The sequence below is a fragment of the Orcinus orca genome, chromosome 4 (assembly GCF_937001465.1).
Source record: "Orcinus orca chromosome 4, mOrcOrc1.1, whole genome shotgun sequence".
Lineage (NCBI taxonomy): Eukaryota > Metazoa > Chordata > Mammalia > Artiodactyla > Delphinidae > Orcinus > Orcinus orca.
This window is the reverse complement of record NC_064562.1, coordinates 15,196,860-15,214,368: the sequence shown is the minus strand read 5'-3', so window position 1 is coordinate 15,214,368 and position 17,509 is coordinate 15,196,860. Positions and strand designations below refer to the sequence as shown.

At 36.0% G+C, this 17,509-nt stretch overlaps 1 protein-coding gene across 5 annotated transcripts in view; it reads right to left on the bottom strand.

The window, feature by feature from the left end:
- PDLIM5 (PDZ and LIM domain 5) overlaps nucleotides 1-17,509 on the bottom strand; it is a 214,195-nt gene that overhangs the window by 48,214 nt on the left and 148,472 nt on the right. For 4 of the 5 annotated variants that reach the window (XM_033400360.2, XM_033400363.2, XM_049709177.1 and 1 more), the window contains one exon: nucleotides 4,556-4,743. In XM_033400360.2, the coding sequence (XP_033256251.1) occupies nucleotides 4,556-4,743 (188 nt within the window). Of the gene's footprint in view, nucleotides 1-4,555; nucleotides 4,744-13,592; nucleotides 13,725-14,454; nucleotides 14,602-16,611; nucleotides 16,729-17,509 lie in introns of all 5 variants that reach the window. The other variant, XM_049709180.1, reaches the window with a different exon arrangement.

The following is a 17,509-nucleotide window of genomic DNA, read 5'->3' as shown; positions in this document are numbered from 1 at the left end:
CTAGATCAAGTAAACAAGTAAACATTTCTAAAGGAACTACTGCATCTGCATTATGGAAGTATTACCAAAACACAGGGCAAGTAGGCAGTAGTATTGCTAGCCTACTTAAAAACTCAAGCATGGATTCTCACTTCTTTTGTATCTTGATACTTTCATGCAGACTATGAACTTTTTAACACGTTGCATCTGAAAATATTTCTCTCTTTGTCAGTCACCGGCAAGCTTGTGCATGTGTGGTGGTGTACGTTAAAACCACATGCCCGAGAAAAAGAAGAGGATCCAGTCTAAACCATAACACTGTTACATATTCACCTAGTTCCTATTTACCAACTGGCATTACGTTACTGTCTTCTTGAAAGACTTCTGGATACACAGGTTATACTACACCACAAGTGAAATGATCTAAGATTTAAAGTCAGAATTTCAATGGAGGTAATACAAACCCCGACAGGTTCAGAATACTCTAGTAGGTCTTAAAATTTCAATTAGCCCCTTCAATGCAGTCTTTTTTTTTTTTCGGTTATCATTTCAAAACTAAATTAGTCATCCCAAATAGACAAAAGTATGACTAAAATACTTATTTAAGTAAGTGACTTTCAAACTTTTTCTTAACTATAAAAAATAAGAAATACACTTTACCTGCTGTTCATTTTACCTGCTGATCCAAAATATATGTTAGGACGTGTGTATAGATATTCACTTACATACATATATATAATCTAAAGCCACATTTTCATAACATGATACCTACCCTTAATATGTTAAGATACTTCATATAGTAGAATATTCTGATATTTTCTATTCAATTTCATTTTTTAATGAAAATGCTGGCTATGATTCATTAAACTTTCATAATCAACTAAGCAGGCCACAGACTGCATTTTAGTGATTCTAATCCCATCCTTCCCACTCAACTGTAGGAATTACTTTAAAATGACATTATTAGTGGGGCTTCCCTGGTGGCACAGTGGTTGAGAATCTGCCTGCCAATGCAGGGGACACAGGTTCGATCCCTGGATCTGGGAAGATCCCACATGCCGCGGAGCAACTAAGCCTTGCACCACAACTACTGAGCCCACGTGCTGCAACTACTGAAGCCCGCGCGCCTAGAGCCCGCACTCCGCAACAAGAGAAGCCCCCGCTTGCCGCAACTAGAGAAAGCCCGCACACAGCAACGAAGACGCAACACAGCCAAAAATAAATAAATTTTTAAAAAGAAAGAAATGCCTTAAAAATAAATAAAATAAAAATGACATCATTAGTGATAGGCACTCTTGGGTGATGGTAGAAGGGTGGGAGGAATAAAAAATCTTTTTTTTCCTCCTACTTTGCCCACACTAGAGCACAGCTGTGAATTATCAAGAGAAAGACACCTGAAGTTCTCAATGTGAGAGAAGCACTGCCACCTGCTTAGCACTTCATCTGAGTCCACACTAGTGCAGTGACTTGCCTTTGTAGCTTTTGCACCCTTTGGTCGGAACTGTCCTTTTCACGGGTGAGTTGTGAAGAACATAAGAACCCATCATGTGACAGTTACCACCTTCTGAATCAAAAGAACTTTTCCCATTTGCATTAGGAAGCCCTTGAAACTATTTATCAAAGACTAAGAGTAGATTCTGGGGTGTTGTTTTGTTTTGGGTTTTTTTTGAAATATGGTATACTGTTAGGTAGAGTAGAATAAAATAACTTGAGTGACTGGGAATTCTGTATTTATTTTACAATTTTTACAAAATAGCATAAAATAAGTAACTTTTAAATAACATAAGTGCCAGTTTGTGGCACCCAGAGCAAGATAAACAGCAGGAGTTCTGCAAATATTTTCTGATTTGAGCTAAGCATCATGATGTAATTCAACTAAGACTTCACAATGGCAAAACATTTTCTTTCAATAATTAATGCTTTACGTTATATAATGTATAATTTTCTAACCTGTTCTAGTCTTGCTCAAATTAGATTCAGCTATACCGTCTGTAAAAAGATTAGTATTTTAAATGCTAACCACGTGAAGCATGATTATAGTTATTTACCTGCTTTGATTATTAAATTAGACTGAGAGAAAGAAGGATTCGATCGCCCTCTTGTGGTAATTTTGCTGTAGTGTCTCCTCCAGGAGTTCCACGTCAACTGGAATTTTTTCTTTTTACTCTAGTCAGAGTGGTCTTCTGTCCATAGTTTCTGAATTTCCAAAGGCACTACATATACTTTCTGTCCTTCACAGTACATATACTTTGTAGCCTCCCTTCAGTTTCTACCTCTGAAATTTAGCCTTTTCCTTGCTCTTTTAGGAAACATTCTCCTGTTCCCTTCCAATTACCATACCAAAAACTTTTTTTATGAAAGTTGCTTCCAGTATTCTAATCACATACGAAATAATTACAGCAACTCTCCATCGACATAGATAAGCTTTAAGTAAATGGAAATAATTAAAAATGTGTGGGGCTAAGGTGTCAGCATTTTTTCCAAGAGGACAGGTGCTAAGTCAATTAATAGTCCAGAAAGTTCAGAGGCTAATGATATTAGTCTAAATAGTTTTAAGTTTTCAAAAGTAATAAAATAGCCTTTTCTTTAAAATAGTCTAGATCGTATGCAGTAGCCTTTCCTCTTTCTCCCACAGCACAAAGCTTTGAGCTTCTTTGCAAAATTAGTAATGGAAATTCAAGAATATACAAAATGACACTACGAAGTATTTTTAACTAATAAAAAATTCATGATTTCTTAAAGATAATTTACAATAAGTGAAGTTAGTGTTAATGTATTTAAATGTTATAGAAAATACAAAGATGGATTCCTAATTAATTACAAGTTCACTTTTTCCACTCTTGCGAACTGTAAAAAAAAAAAAAGTTCTTAAATAATGAATGACCGGGCTTCCTCGGTGGCACAGTGGTTAAGAATCCACCTGCCAATGCAGGGGACACGGGTTCGATCCCTGGTCCCGGAAGATCCCACATGCCGCGGAGCAACTAAGCCCGTGAGCCACAACTACTGAGCCCGCGTGCTGCAACTACTGAAGCCCGCGTGCCTAGAGCCCATGCTCTGCAACAAGAGAAGCCACTGCAATGAGAAGCCCTCACACTGCAACGAAGAGTAGCCCCGCTCGCTGCCTGGGCGCAGCAACAAAGACCCAATGCAGCCAAAAATAAGCAAAATAAAAAAAAAAATTTTTAATAATAAATGACCTATTTTTAAAGCTATCATATTTTTCAAGCAGCCCCTTGTGTATTCAATCAATACTCATCCCAAAACTGATGAGGGAAGACTAGAAATACATAGGGGATTAGGTTAAAAATGTTCCTTCTTTGCAAAGGAACCAGAACTTTCAAAAGCAGAGTAGCATGGCATGTCTCAGTAACTGAAGATACTCTACTAAAACCACAGCACAGATTATAAATTGGGAGCAGCAGGAAATGAGCTTGAAAAGTTAGCAGGGGTCAGAGTGGCAAAGGTCTTAATGATTAGTGAAGGAGGGGGAAACAGTCCAGCACCTGAAGCAGGAGAGTGACACGGGCAAGTGAGAGCTTTAGAAGATCACTTGCAGTAAGGAGGACAGACTGACAGGGTGAGAAGGAGATGGGGAAATTAGTTAGGAGCTGTTTGTAAAGACCAGGGCCCGAACCAAACCAATGGCTGTGACCACAAAGAGGAGAAAAGAGATTTGAGAAATGCTAAGATGTGGAATCATTAGGTATTAGTTACTGTGGGAACATGGGGGTGGAGGCGGGACTCTCAAGCTTCCATTCTAGCTTTGGCTCCTGGGTGACTGTGACATCTCCAGAGACAGGTACGATATTTTCAGACACACTGCATTTGAGGTGCCACCCAGAAACAGTAAGGAGGTCAACAAGTTTGAGGGTACGGAGATCAGGAGAGAGAGGACTGTAAATTATCAGTGGCTGGGTAGTAAAAGGAACCTGGACGAGAGATCAATCAGGGAGAGTGTAAAGAGTGTCAAGAGGTAAGACTGAGGGTGGCGTCAGCAACATTTAAGTATAGTCCCATTTTCCTCTTAAGAGAGGTACTTTTGTCCGATGACCGTAACCTTCATTCAGGTTGGGAGAAGCATTTAGTCTCCTTCCACTTTGCAGATCAGAAAACTGAGGGTCAAGGTTAAGTGACTTTATTTAAAGCTCTTTATCTGTAGAAGTGAATGAAAACTCAGGTTTCCAGATGGAGCCCAAGGACAGGAAGTAAAAGAACTTTCTTCAATAATTGTTTGACGGCAGCAAGTGCTTCTGTTGTTATTTTATATACGTGATGAAAACTAAAATGTATTTCCAGGGCTAACCTTCCAACAACATAGTTTGTTAATAAGACGCCAAATTTACAATGGAACCCATGCCTCCTGGGTAATCCAGGAAACCAGGCCACGCTCTCAATTCTATAGTTATAAATAGCAAGTGGCAACACACACAGAGAATGTTTATACTGTACCTAGTGCTGTACCTACTTTTCCCAGTCCTTTGTAAATCTTAGATCGTTGAGAATGGGTTTCCCAGAACACATTTTCATAATTATACTTAAAGGCAAAAAGCAAGAGATTTCTTGGGCGTAGTACCTGCTTGGTTGGGCCGTTGCCAGCTTGGTGACTTGATGCCACCGGTGGACCCTAGAGGCTTGAAGGCGGCAGCAGTGGTGAGCCCGGCCACCCCTGGTCTGGCCGAGCCTGGGCTTCCCGGCCCCTCAGGCGTGCTCCCAGCTGCAGCTGCGGCGGCGGCCAGTGGCTGAGAGGGCTCCTGGGCGCTGCTGGAGAGAAAAGAAGGAAACATTTCTGGTGATGCGCTAGCGATCTAACTTAGCAATGATTTGTTCTTTCCTCAATTTATTAAATCTCTAAGGAAAAACAAAAATACATATATACACTACCAAACGTAAAATAGATAGCTAGTGGGAAGCAGCCGCATAGCACAGGGAGATCAGCTTGGTGCTTTGTGACCACCTACAGGGGTGGGATAGGGAGGGTGGGATAGGGAGGGTGGGAGGGAGGGAGACGCAAGAGGGAGGGGATATGGGGATATATGTATATGTATAGCTCATTCACTTCGTTATACAGCAGAAACTAACACACCATTGTAAAGCAATTATACTCCAATAAAGATGTTAAAAAAAACACAACTAATTAATTAACTGATATTTTAAAAAGAAAAACTCTAATACCATGACTGAGGGGCTGCCTGTTTTAAAACAGTAAAAAAGAAAAAGGGAAGGAAAGGAGTCAGACTGCAGTTCTTTCAATGCTTTGGAAATTCTCTTTAAAAAGTTCTACCATGAGAAATGAGGCACTGAAAAACTTATACAGCCAATCCTTTTAAATAAGAAGCTAATTGCCTCTATCTCAACGTTTCAGAAGGGTCATCTACATTAAAACAATTAATTATTGGAGACTCCCTGATAATTTCTATGAAATGGCACAGATGCTGTTTTCCTCTTCTCCACATTCTTCTAGTATTTTATGAACCAAGCTTCCCTGACATCTTACCAGTCACTCTTTTCACTCACACACTCAGTCACTCATTCATGCAATAAATACTTAAGCACCTACTATATTCCAGACATTGTGTTACACAGTGGTAAACAAAAGACAACATCCACCGCCTAACGCAACATCCAGTGTTCTGTGTTCAGGATTACAGGAAAACAAGAAACAAGTCTGCCACTGCCTTCTTTCAATCAGAGCTATTTGCTTAACAGGTGGAACAGGTGGTTCCAGTTTGATTTAGAAGATCATATGGCTTTTATTATCCCAGTCATTTGTTATTTATACTTATATATCATCATTTCAAAAAAAAATTTTAGGTAGTTCAAATTATAAAATATGCTCTTTGGAATGATGCAATACTATAAGTTTCTCTCAGGTAAAGTATAATAATAGTAACAACAATGACAACAACAATAATACATACATCCTACTAAGTTTTCAATAGAAATTTAGCTACCGCTTGCTAAAAATTCCATGCACAGAAACTCAATTCCTTCAATACCTGAAATCAACAGCTAGAGGAATAGATCAATAAAGATAGGATATTATATAAATGACTTTAGTAAAATAAATAGCCTTAATTATACTGTTAGGTTGAAATTTCAATGCAATTTCAAATGCAATCGTGCCCACTATACTACCAAATGACCAAGATTACCTAATTTTCGCAATGCCTCTTGAACCCTGGGTAACACCTAACAGAGCAGGCCTGAGGCTGCCTATCCTTAGGAAGCCCCGCTGCAAGGCTGCCCTTTGACTGGCTTTTGGCAACTTGGCTGGTAAACAGTTCCCTATGGTCATATAAAAGTTTCTCCGAAAGATAAACAGTGGCGGGCTTCCCTGGTGGCGCAGTGGTTGACAGTCCGCCTGCCGATGCAGGGGACGCTGGTTCGTGCCCCGGTCCAGGAAGATCCCACATGCCGCGGAGTGGCTGGCCCCGTGAGCCATGGCCGCTGAGGCTGCACGTCCGGAGCCTGTGCTCCGCAACGGGAGAGGCCACAACAGTGAGAGGCCCGCGTACCGCAAAAAAAAAAAAAAAAAAAAAAAAAAAAAAATATATATATATATATATATATATACATACACATAAACAGTGGCTCATTGTGCCTAAACTATACCAACAATGTGGTTTATGACAAACCCCTGCTTTCCTTTGGAGAGTCTGGAGTTTGGGTATGAACAAGGCACAGCGTGCCTACATGACAAGCCCCAATTAAATATGTCTTAGGTACTTAGTTTCTGAAGAGCCTCTCTGGTAGAGAACACTTTGCACGTCTTCTCATAACTCACTGCTCTAGGAATCCACACATCCTGTATGACCTCACTGGGACAGGACTTTTGGACACCTGAGCCTCCTTTCTTCTGGACTTGGTCCTATGCACCTTTCTCCTTGCTGATTCTGCTTTGTTCTCTTTCAGTGTAGTAACTCTCTGTCAGGAGCACTAGGATGGACTGAGTTCTGTCAAGTCCTCTAGTGAGTCATCACACCTTGGGGTGGGTTCTGGGCACCTCTGACACTAAATAGTTTTGAAAAATTATATTAGAGCTATTTTAACTTTCTTGAAATACTGTTCCCTATTACTGTCCCCTCAAATTCAAGTGCAGTAGAGCCATCACCTTCTCCCAACATTTCTAATCAGTTTAATGAAAAACTCACATCTGCTTGATGTTAAAACATACTATACTATGAAAAAAATAAGCACTTTAATAATTTTTATCATAAATAAAAAGTGAAAGATGGTTTACTTATTGGTAGTGCTGAACACAATTCTCAGTAAAGATGACACACTAAATAATATTAATAGAAACAGGGTTTAAATGTTATAGGTCAGTCCTTATAAAAGATTTGTGAGGGACAGGTTATTTTACTTCTCTAAGCCTCAGTTACCTAAACTTTAAATGGGGATAATGCTTTGCTCATAAGAATTCCGGGGACTTAATTAAGATATTTATGTACAAAGTACTTAACCATACTCTAGGACACAGAATATGAGCTTAACATATGAAAAAGATAATTAATGTATTCAAATAATAAAGACTTATTTTCAATATTTTTACACATTACAAACAAATTATTTTTGAAAGTAACAGAGAAGTATAGACCATTTTAATTCTAGGGTTAATTACTCATGAGGATTTGAAAAATAAAAACAACTAATAATCCATATAGCCACAATTCTGAAAAGAGAATTCATGACCAAGCAATACTGGAATTTACAGATGAAACACAGAATCTGAAAATAATAATAAAACCCAAATCATCATTTAATGTGTAATAACCTGAAATCGTTAAAATTTAATTACAGGAGAGTTGCCAACTCAGAAGAAAGTGACCAGGACGACAGGAAATCAATGCCAAGCCTAGTGAAGTCAGGTTGAGGGAACTGGTTAACTGGCCCATGGTATGAAAGAAACTCAGAAGAAGCATAAGACTAATGCTCAAATATCTGACATGTGGATTCACTCTATATGGCTATGCTCTCTCTGTTTACTGAATGTTGAGTCAAATCTATGGTGAGATAGACTAGGTTCAATAAAAGGAAGTATTTCCTAATATGAAAAATCATCCAAAGGAAACACTTTCCATGAGAGGTTTGTTTCCAGAAGGCACTTCACAAAAGATGGAGATGCTGTAGACCAGACCCAACCATTTAGAGAGTAGAGGACTAAGTTACACGTCAGCCTGACATTTGAAGCCTTCTAAGATAGAGCTACAATCTATCTGTTCAGTCATATCTCCTACCACTCTGCTACACAAACTATATTCTTGCCATAGCTCCTTTCTGTCCACAGCTCTACATCTTTGCCAGGCTCTACATGGAAGGTGCTCCTCCACTCTCCCTCTGCACCTGTCCAAACCTTATCCATACTTAGCAATAGGAGTAGTAGCACAATAATACCCATCATGCATTGTGCACTATGCTAAGCAATTAACATATTTTATTTAATCACTCAATCTCCTAGAAGTAAAGACACCCCTTGCTTCAATGCATGGCAGATATCAGCTGCATGGCATAAAGCTACACTTCAATTTGTAATAGCTACAGTTTTTCTTAATTAATAGTAACTTCTTTATGTATCTTGGCTCCTCTACTACATTATAAACTATTTGAGGTTGGTGCATTTATTGTGACCTTGATATGTTACTTAAACTTGGTAAATTTCCTCATTTGTAAAATGAGGTTAACATACTTTTAGGAACACTCCTGCACTGTTGGTAGGAGTGTAAATTGGAGCAGCCACTACGGAGAACAGTATGGAGGCTCCTACAAACAGTTACCATATGACCCAGCAATCCCACTCCTGGGCATATATCTGGAAAAGACGAAAACTCTAAAGATACGTGCACCCCAATGTTCATAGCAGCACTATTTACAATTGCCAAGACATAGAAGACACCTACGTGTCCATCGACAGATGAATAGATAAAATAGGTGGCGTATACATACATACACACACACATTGGAATATTACTCAGCCATAAAAAGAATGAAATACTGCCATTTGCGGCAACATGGATGTACCTGGAGATTATCATGCTAAGTGAAGTAAGTCAGACAAAGAAATACAAATATATGATAACACTTATATGTGCAATCTAAAAAAAAGATGCAAATGAACTTATTTACAAAACAGAAACAGACTCACTGACTTAGAGAACGAACTTATAGTTACGATGGGGGACGTGTGGGGGGGGAGGGATAGACTGGGAGTTTGGGATTGACATGTACACACTGCTATATTTAAAAACAGATAACCAACAAGGACCTACTGCATAGCACAGGGAATGGTGCTCAATACTCTGTAATAACCTAAATGGGAAAAGAATTTGAAAAAGAATAGCTACATGTATTTGTATAACTGAATCACTTTGCTGTACACCTGAAACTACCACATTGTTAATCAACTGTACTCCAATATAAAATAAAAATTTTAAAAGAATGAAAAAATGCCATTTGCAGCAACAAAAATGGACCTAGAGATTATCATACTAAGTGAAGTAAGTCAGACAGAGAGGGGCAAATATCATATGCTATCACTCGTGTGGAATCTAAAAAAAAGATGCAAATGAATTTATTTACAAAACAGAAATAGACTACACAGACATAGAAAACAAACTTATGGTTAACAAAGGGGAAAAGGGCGGGGGGATAAATTAGGAGTTTGGGATTAACAGATACACACTACTACATATAAAATAAACAACTAGGACCTACTGTATGGCAGTAGAGATAATACATGTAACACATGTAAGGTATTGAGCACAGTGCTGAGCAGAGTATATGCTATTATCTTGTAATATCTAGCTAGGATATCCAGGAATAAATACATTCATCAAATAAACATCCTCCATCTGTACTAATAATTCTGCTTCTAAATGTAGTTTGTAGATAGTTCTGGTCCAGGATTTTGAGACCAGGTACAATCCTGCTTCCTCAATTTTAAATAACACAATATTTCTTAAAATTCCCATGGACTATAATTCATAAGCAAAAAAAGTTTTCATTTTTTTTATTGTATCCTTTGTACATAGTCTTGTATATATTCTCTCCCAAAAGGCCTAAGATGTTTACATCTTAAACAGTACTCTTTAGACACAAAGAGTGTGCAGATTATAAAGAATTTATAAAAATCTAAGTTATAAGCAAGAACGTTCTTCCATTTACATTTATATTCAGGATTGGTCAGTAAAGTTAATCTCTGGGGAAACAGAGCTCTATCAACTTAAAATATTTAATGTAGTAATGGGAAGATATTAGGTTTTATCTAGACAATCACATATTGGAATAAATGATGTATAGGTCTCTAAAAATCCCATGTCTTTTTTTCTAATTTTTAACTGTTAGCTACTATTTAAAGAAAATACATAAACATTAGGTATCGTACACTAAAGATTAAAAAATTAGTAAAGCCACTGGCTATGTAATTTTATATTTGGGAAGAAAATGTTATCAGTAATCACTAACAGCAAAATATTTCAAATTGATGACTAATTTATTAATATGATATGTCATGAATACTTAGATTGGTATCTTATTTCTGAAGTAATGACTCACATATATTTTTTCTAAATTTAAATTGTTTAAGGTATACCTAAATTCTAAACAAAATTAAAATGCTTTCTGAAAGATTCTAGTGAGGAAATCAGAGCAAATCCGTAAATACTGTTGGCTAATACCACAGAAGCTAACAATCAAATATGGTTATTTTCACTAGTCTGCCAAATAAACAAGCACTGAAATAAAATGTTAAATTAATATGACTTCCATCTCAAGAATACTAAAGATTCTGTTTCATATTAAAAAAACTGAAAATGGAGAAAAACATACTGACAGAGCAAAGGTTTCTTTTCAAAACTGAGCTAATGAGGACAAAAGAAAAACGAAGAGAAGTTAACTTTCAGTGTCAGCAACCTGATTTATCTTGAGTTTACATTCTTTTCCCACATTTGTTTAACTATTACAACAAATCAATTTCAGCTGCAGATTGGCAACAGTTGGAAAGTTCAAGTCTATTTTCAAAGGAAAATCTGTTCAAAGAATAATCTGGAGGTAACTTTTATTCTAATTACACATTTAAATGTTTTTTAAAAAGCCAGCTGTATATTGCAAGTTTAATTATCAGTGTTTAAACTACACAGCTTTTAGCTAAAGTTTTACAAAAATTGATATACATAGATTCTGAAGTAGTAGAAAAGGAGTATTTTTGGAAGGTCATAATTAAAAACAACTTTTAATTTCAATAGAATTCTCCTGTCAGAACTCTATGAAAGGACCTAGATGTATAGAGCAGTCATGAGTCTCCTTTGTTCCAGAATCCTATTTACAAGAAAATTTTTTGTATTTTCCTAAGCAAAATTCTTTAAGTTAGACGTTTTGTATCAAAATTCAACATGTTAAATATTCTATAATAGAAAGGCACAATTCTGGTATTATACTACACTTTATTATAATTTTAAAGATTACTGTTATACAAAAGCAAACATGAGAGATAAAATACCTCTGACATTAACCCAACTGCTCTTTTGGTACTCCTCTCACTGAAGTGGCAAGGTCTCCTCAGGAAACCCTGCACTCCAGCTTTGCAGAATGCCAACTAGCTTACCTTGTTGAGAACCATTTTCCTTTCCCAAATATCGAAACATATTTAGTTTGTGCCTATTGCTGTTAATAAAAAGTAATGTAAATGACTACTAACACTTCCTCTAGAAGTGGGTGCATGGATAAATATTCAGTTAGTCCATAAGTACAGGCATACCTTTTTTTCAAAAACAAAAAGTTTATTTAAACAATAAGACACCTGACTTGAAGGAAAAACTATCTAGGATTCATTTCTTTTAGAGTAAATTTTCCTGCTTACAGATTGCCTTACACGTAACAACTACATACAAAAAAGTTATAAAACTGTCCTCAGTTTTACAATGATAAATGAAAAACATTAAAATTCTCCAATCAAACAAGGTATGCCAGGATTTTTATGTTGTTCTTTTTCTGTTAAAACAGGGAGAACAAAATAACTTACTGGAATATAAAGCTAAAAGCTGAATGAGCATGGTACTAATGGAGAAAGGGAGTATTTTCTCATAATCAGCATCTTTCCCCATCCCATCTCCATTTGATGTCAATCAATGCTTAGAGCATTCCATTAGGTTCTCAAAGGAACCTTTTATTCCAAGGGTAGTTAGTAACCTGTCTTTGTACAGACTTAGCCCTGACAATGTAATATTTCTGCTCATTTAACAATCACAATTCCACAAGTATAAAATAATTTCGGGTATATTTTTTCTTGGAGCAAAATGTACAATGACCTCTTGTACATTTTGCTGTTTGTCCCCCTGTTTTAATCTCCCTTAAAAGTAATCTAGAATTATACAGGGACACCTCATTTTATTGCACTTTACTGTGCTTTGCACAAATTGCATTGTTTTTTTTTTAACAACTTGAAGGTTTGTGGCAACCCTGCAACAAGCAAGTCTATTGGCATCATTTTTCCAAAAGCATTTGCTGCTAACTTAGTGTCTCTATGCCATAATTTGGTAATCCTTACAATATTTCAAACTTTTTCATTATTATTACATTTGTTAATGGTGATTGGTGATCAGTGATCTTTCATGTTACTACTGCAAAAAGATTATGACTCACTGAAGGCTCAGATGATGGTTAGCATTTTTAAGCAATAAAGTATTTTTAAATTAAGATATATACATTAACTTTAGACATAATGCTATTGCACACTTAACAGAATACAATATAGTGTGAACATAACTTTTATATAAATGTACTGGGAAACCAAAAAATTTGTGACTCACTTTATTGCATTATTTACCTTATTGCAATGGTTTGGAACCAAACCCATAATATCTCCGAGGTATGCTTGTAATTAAGTATAATGAGAATATCCATAACAGTGGGTAGGACACAAACACATGATCAACAGGCAGCCTGTGTCATATCATGCTTTTACGAATTATAGTCATAGTTGTACCCTCTGTCATTAATTTTATGTTCTGTCAGAAATAATATAGTCATTTCATTAAGATTATACCTTTAGTAAATACTTAAGATATTTTTATTTTTATGTTATACCTAATAATTTTAGCATAATTGTTAAGTTTAGGAGAAAAATTCATTTTTGTGTTTCAGTATTTCCCAGATATGGAGAAAATTAAGTTGTTTGCCCACATAAAACCTTCATATCTACGAGCTATAAGATAGTAGCCAATCAAAACCAATTATTTTATTATTCTTTTTCATTTTTTCAAAAGGTATAAAGGTATGTTTTATTAAACATTTAACTCTTCTCATATAGCAACATCCATGCAATAAAAAACAGGGTTCTACTCTAAGTTAAATACTTGTACTATTACTCGTAATTTCATACCAAATATCAAATGTGCTAATAAAAGATGTCACAAAGGATTAAAAGGCAAGTTAATAATCATACAAAATAACATGCTTGTGCATTACCACTGCATTGAAATTACAGTTAATTTAAAACTGGACACAAATGAGCTCTAGGATTTTCTCATCTGGGCTGTTAATATGACACTTCAGCGTTAGAGAAAGCAGTACCTTCCACAGCAAACCACCCCTTGTGACATCCGCTCTCCCAGTACCTGGTTTTCTTAACATGGACAGAGTCAGTTGATTTCCTCGAGGGCTGGAGATATGAAAAAGCTAAAGGCTTGGAAACAGGGCTGATGCAAAGTGCATCCAGGAGTGAGTGATATTTTTCAGGACTGGAGAGCCTGGTGAGCATTCAGAAAGAGTTTTAAGTTGAAAAATCACACTACCAAGTGCAGAAAGTATGTAGTTTTTACAGTTTATGATTTGAAACATTTCCAGAGAAAGAGAGAGAGAGGGACAGAGACAGAGAGAACAAAGAAGTGGAAAGAGGACGAAGAGAAAAGTCTATTATGTTATTCTACTCATTAATACAGAATTGATTAAATTTTCACCAAAACTGATCAAGGCAATCTTTTGGAAAGCATTTAAAGCTATGAAGACTACTATAACTTATGTAAAAACAAAACCCCACAACAATAAAAAGGTTTTTACTATTTTTATAGGAGAAAGGGATATTAGAATAGTTAGGCTTTAGATCAACCTCAAACATAACCAGTTAGTAGGAGAAGGTAAAACCAACAGAAACTTAAAATACCTATTTATAATTGGTTCTGTTTCAGATATAAAGATTAAAAATGATAATAAGGCACACAAAATGCAACAATCCACACAACTGAGAAATATCATAGATAAATGGTGGTAATGAAAAGAGATAAAAGGATAATTTAAAGAAAAATCAGTAATAAACACTGTGGGATATATCCGCAACCTAGAAAAAATGTCCCCAATACAATTAAGGTCTCACAATAGGGCTGTGACTATTTCAAATGGGTAAGTTTTCTCGGAGGTGAGTTGTAAGACAGTGAACAGTGCCGGGTTCACATGAGACGCACATTGTACATGTAGTTCTACCTGGTTTTTGCAGCAAGAACAGCAGACACAGTAGCGGCTGCACTGCTCAGAACGGCAGCACTATATCTAGCAGGAGAAGACAAAGTAGGCAAGTTTCGAGACCCTTCCAAAGAACTTGTCGCCACATTTCTTGTGGAGCTGCTTAAATTGATCAGCAGAGAAAGAAAAACAGAGGAGAAGAACAAAAAGGAAAGTGAGAAGAGGTAGCATAATAAAGATAAGAGAGCAGCCATGCTATATTAATATTTAGATTTTATAAAGGTGTGACATGTCACAAGTGTAAAAGGAGCTTGGGTCCTTTATTTACTGTTGCTAGGCTTTCTCTCAGAAATTCAAATCTGATACATAATCCCCCGTAAAACTGATGTTCTGAACATACAAACTTTCTTTGAATGTTTTTAAATTCACTGTCTCTAATCCTACTTATAATGAAATCAGTATAACAACACACATTTGAAGACTGATTTGTCAACAACTAAGTAGAAACTAAATCCAAACATGAAGTGTGAATTTCCGTAAGCAGAGAAAGAAGGAAGGTTATGTTAATTTTTTCAAAAAAGTCTCTACATAAAGAGTTTTACCTTAGAGATGATATACACCCAGAGCCTCACATTTTAATGAGACCTGTGTTTTCAAGAGAAGCAGGTACAACCAGCTGCCTATTCAAAAGCAGCAATATGTATTAATATGGACAAGAAATAACTTTAAAATACTGAGAGTAAAACTATTTGGGGATGGCAAGCACCTTTGTAAAATAAACAGTAGTTACAGTGAATATGACTAAAAGATCACCTTCTCTGCTGACACGCTGCATTTCTATTTTCAGTTAGCCCTGTAAAGATTCAAAAATGCTGGTGTGAAATTTTATCTTCAGAATTCTTATTACTTAAAATAATAATTAGTTTCCTTTGGTCTTTTAGAAAAGGTCGTACACCTAGACAGGACTTAACACTCCATCATTAGGACTGCAATGATTTTCAAGTCTGGTTATCAAATTGGAATTTGAGAATTTCTTTTTTATTAAGTAAAAACAAAGTCTAAAATGCATGGGGTGAAATCTGTGTCTCCTTCATTTATGAGTGCAACTTCTTAATGAACATCCTCACTACACTACGATCACCTTTTCCAAAATTTCCATAATTCCAAAATTATGTACCAAACTCAACCCAGGCTAATGAGAGCTCAGATGTCTAAAACTGTGAGGGTTGACATAAGTCTCTTCTCCCTGTCAGAAGAATCTGATAATCCATTATTCCTAGTTCCACTGGCTACAATTTTACAAACCATTAGAAGACAAATTTAAAAAACAGTGGCAAGCCATTAAATATATATATATACACACACACACACACAGAATTAAGTATAATTTTTTGGTAAGTCTATAATTTAACTGAACTCTATGGCTATGTTTTAACTGTTGTGAATGGCTAGAAGATAAATAATGGGGGCTGAGAAAGAGAAAAGAAAGATGTTATCAGTGGCAGAGCAGGGGAATATGAGTGTCATGCCAAGTGGAAGAATAAAGTTATCAATGACACAACTTTGAGTTTCTCAATTACTCTGCATCTTTGAGGCAATGGCTACTATTTGAGGGAAGTAATGGTGAATAATAACGAGAAACTGAAGTCTATAAAAAAGTCAGCTAAAAAAATAAATCAGCTAAATTATCCTTCTTCTGTAAAAAGAAAAGGAAACTAATGAATTTCTTTTATCATATTGTATCACAAATAATAATATAAAAAGACTCAGTATCAGCAGAGTCCAGAAAAATCTCACAAGAAGAATTAACCAGAATACCTTTAGAATATCTGGGCAACTGGAACACATAATCTCTATCACTCTTTTTTTTAGAGGGGAATGCTCTAATTCAGTAAAGCAGACTTATGTCAAACTTAAGGAAGCTGACTTTCCAAATCACAGTGAATACACAAAAGGCACAGATTTCCTGACACTAAAACTTAGAATCTAAACAAAAAATTAAAAATGTAAAAGCGGTGTAAAGCAGTGTTCCAAAGCTGAGGCCAAGCTTTGTCTATATATTAGTGATGTCAGTTCTGTAATCTATGATCCCTTTTTCCTTTTTAGTCAAACAGTTTTAGTATTTTAATTTCACCACCAGCATTAAAATTTAGACATACCAAGAGGAAAAAACTCTACCTAGGATACGTAGTTACTTTAGAAAGTGTGGCTACTTGGCTACCAATACGTAAAACCTGAGGAGTTGCAGGTGGGTGAGGTCCACTCTTAGGCAGATCTTCCAGAGAACTGTCAAACCTGAGTTTTCAGAAGTAAAATAAAGGCAGAGGAAATATTAATGAAAAGTACAGACATTTATCCTGTATACTACCTTAAAAGTACATTGGTTCATTGTACAATGTACAAAAATCTAGTACATTGCTAGATTTTTTTTAACTTCATATCTGCATAAGATTAAAACTAATACCAAACACCCTCACCATCACCAAATATGGGCTGTTTTTTCCCCTAATTTTTTAACATGGCGACTTTCATGTGATGAAAGATCATGCTTACAGGGGAAGAAAGGTGGATGGGAATTTCCATCACTGACTATGTATTTTGCATGCTTCAGGGAAACTTAGGCTCCAAGAAATTAATTAAATTGCCCAATATCATATACCTAGTAAGACTCAGATGGAATTTAAAGCAAGTCTACCTGTACAATTTCCACTACGTTATGCTTTCCAGCGTCTTGTGGGGCTGAATAGTGCAATACACAGAAGCAACTAGGAATTCCCCTCAAGTCAGAATGATGTATTTGCAGATCTGATATTATATGGATATTGTTTATCTTGATATAAGTATTTTATCTAGTCACACAACAAATGTTTACATGCAATTGTGTTGTTTGAATATTATTCACTTTGTTCTTCTGATGTCTCTACCAGTTTTTGTTTTGAATGCCAGAATTAAATTTTAGAACTATTACCAGGTAAAGAAAAGATGAAAAATTCAGCGTTACGTCTGAAAGAAGAAAGCACCAAGTATAACACTTTTGGAAGAAAAAAATAAACAGGAAAAACACAAAATTACCCAT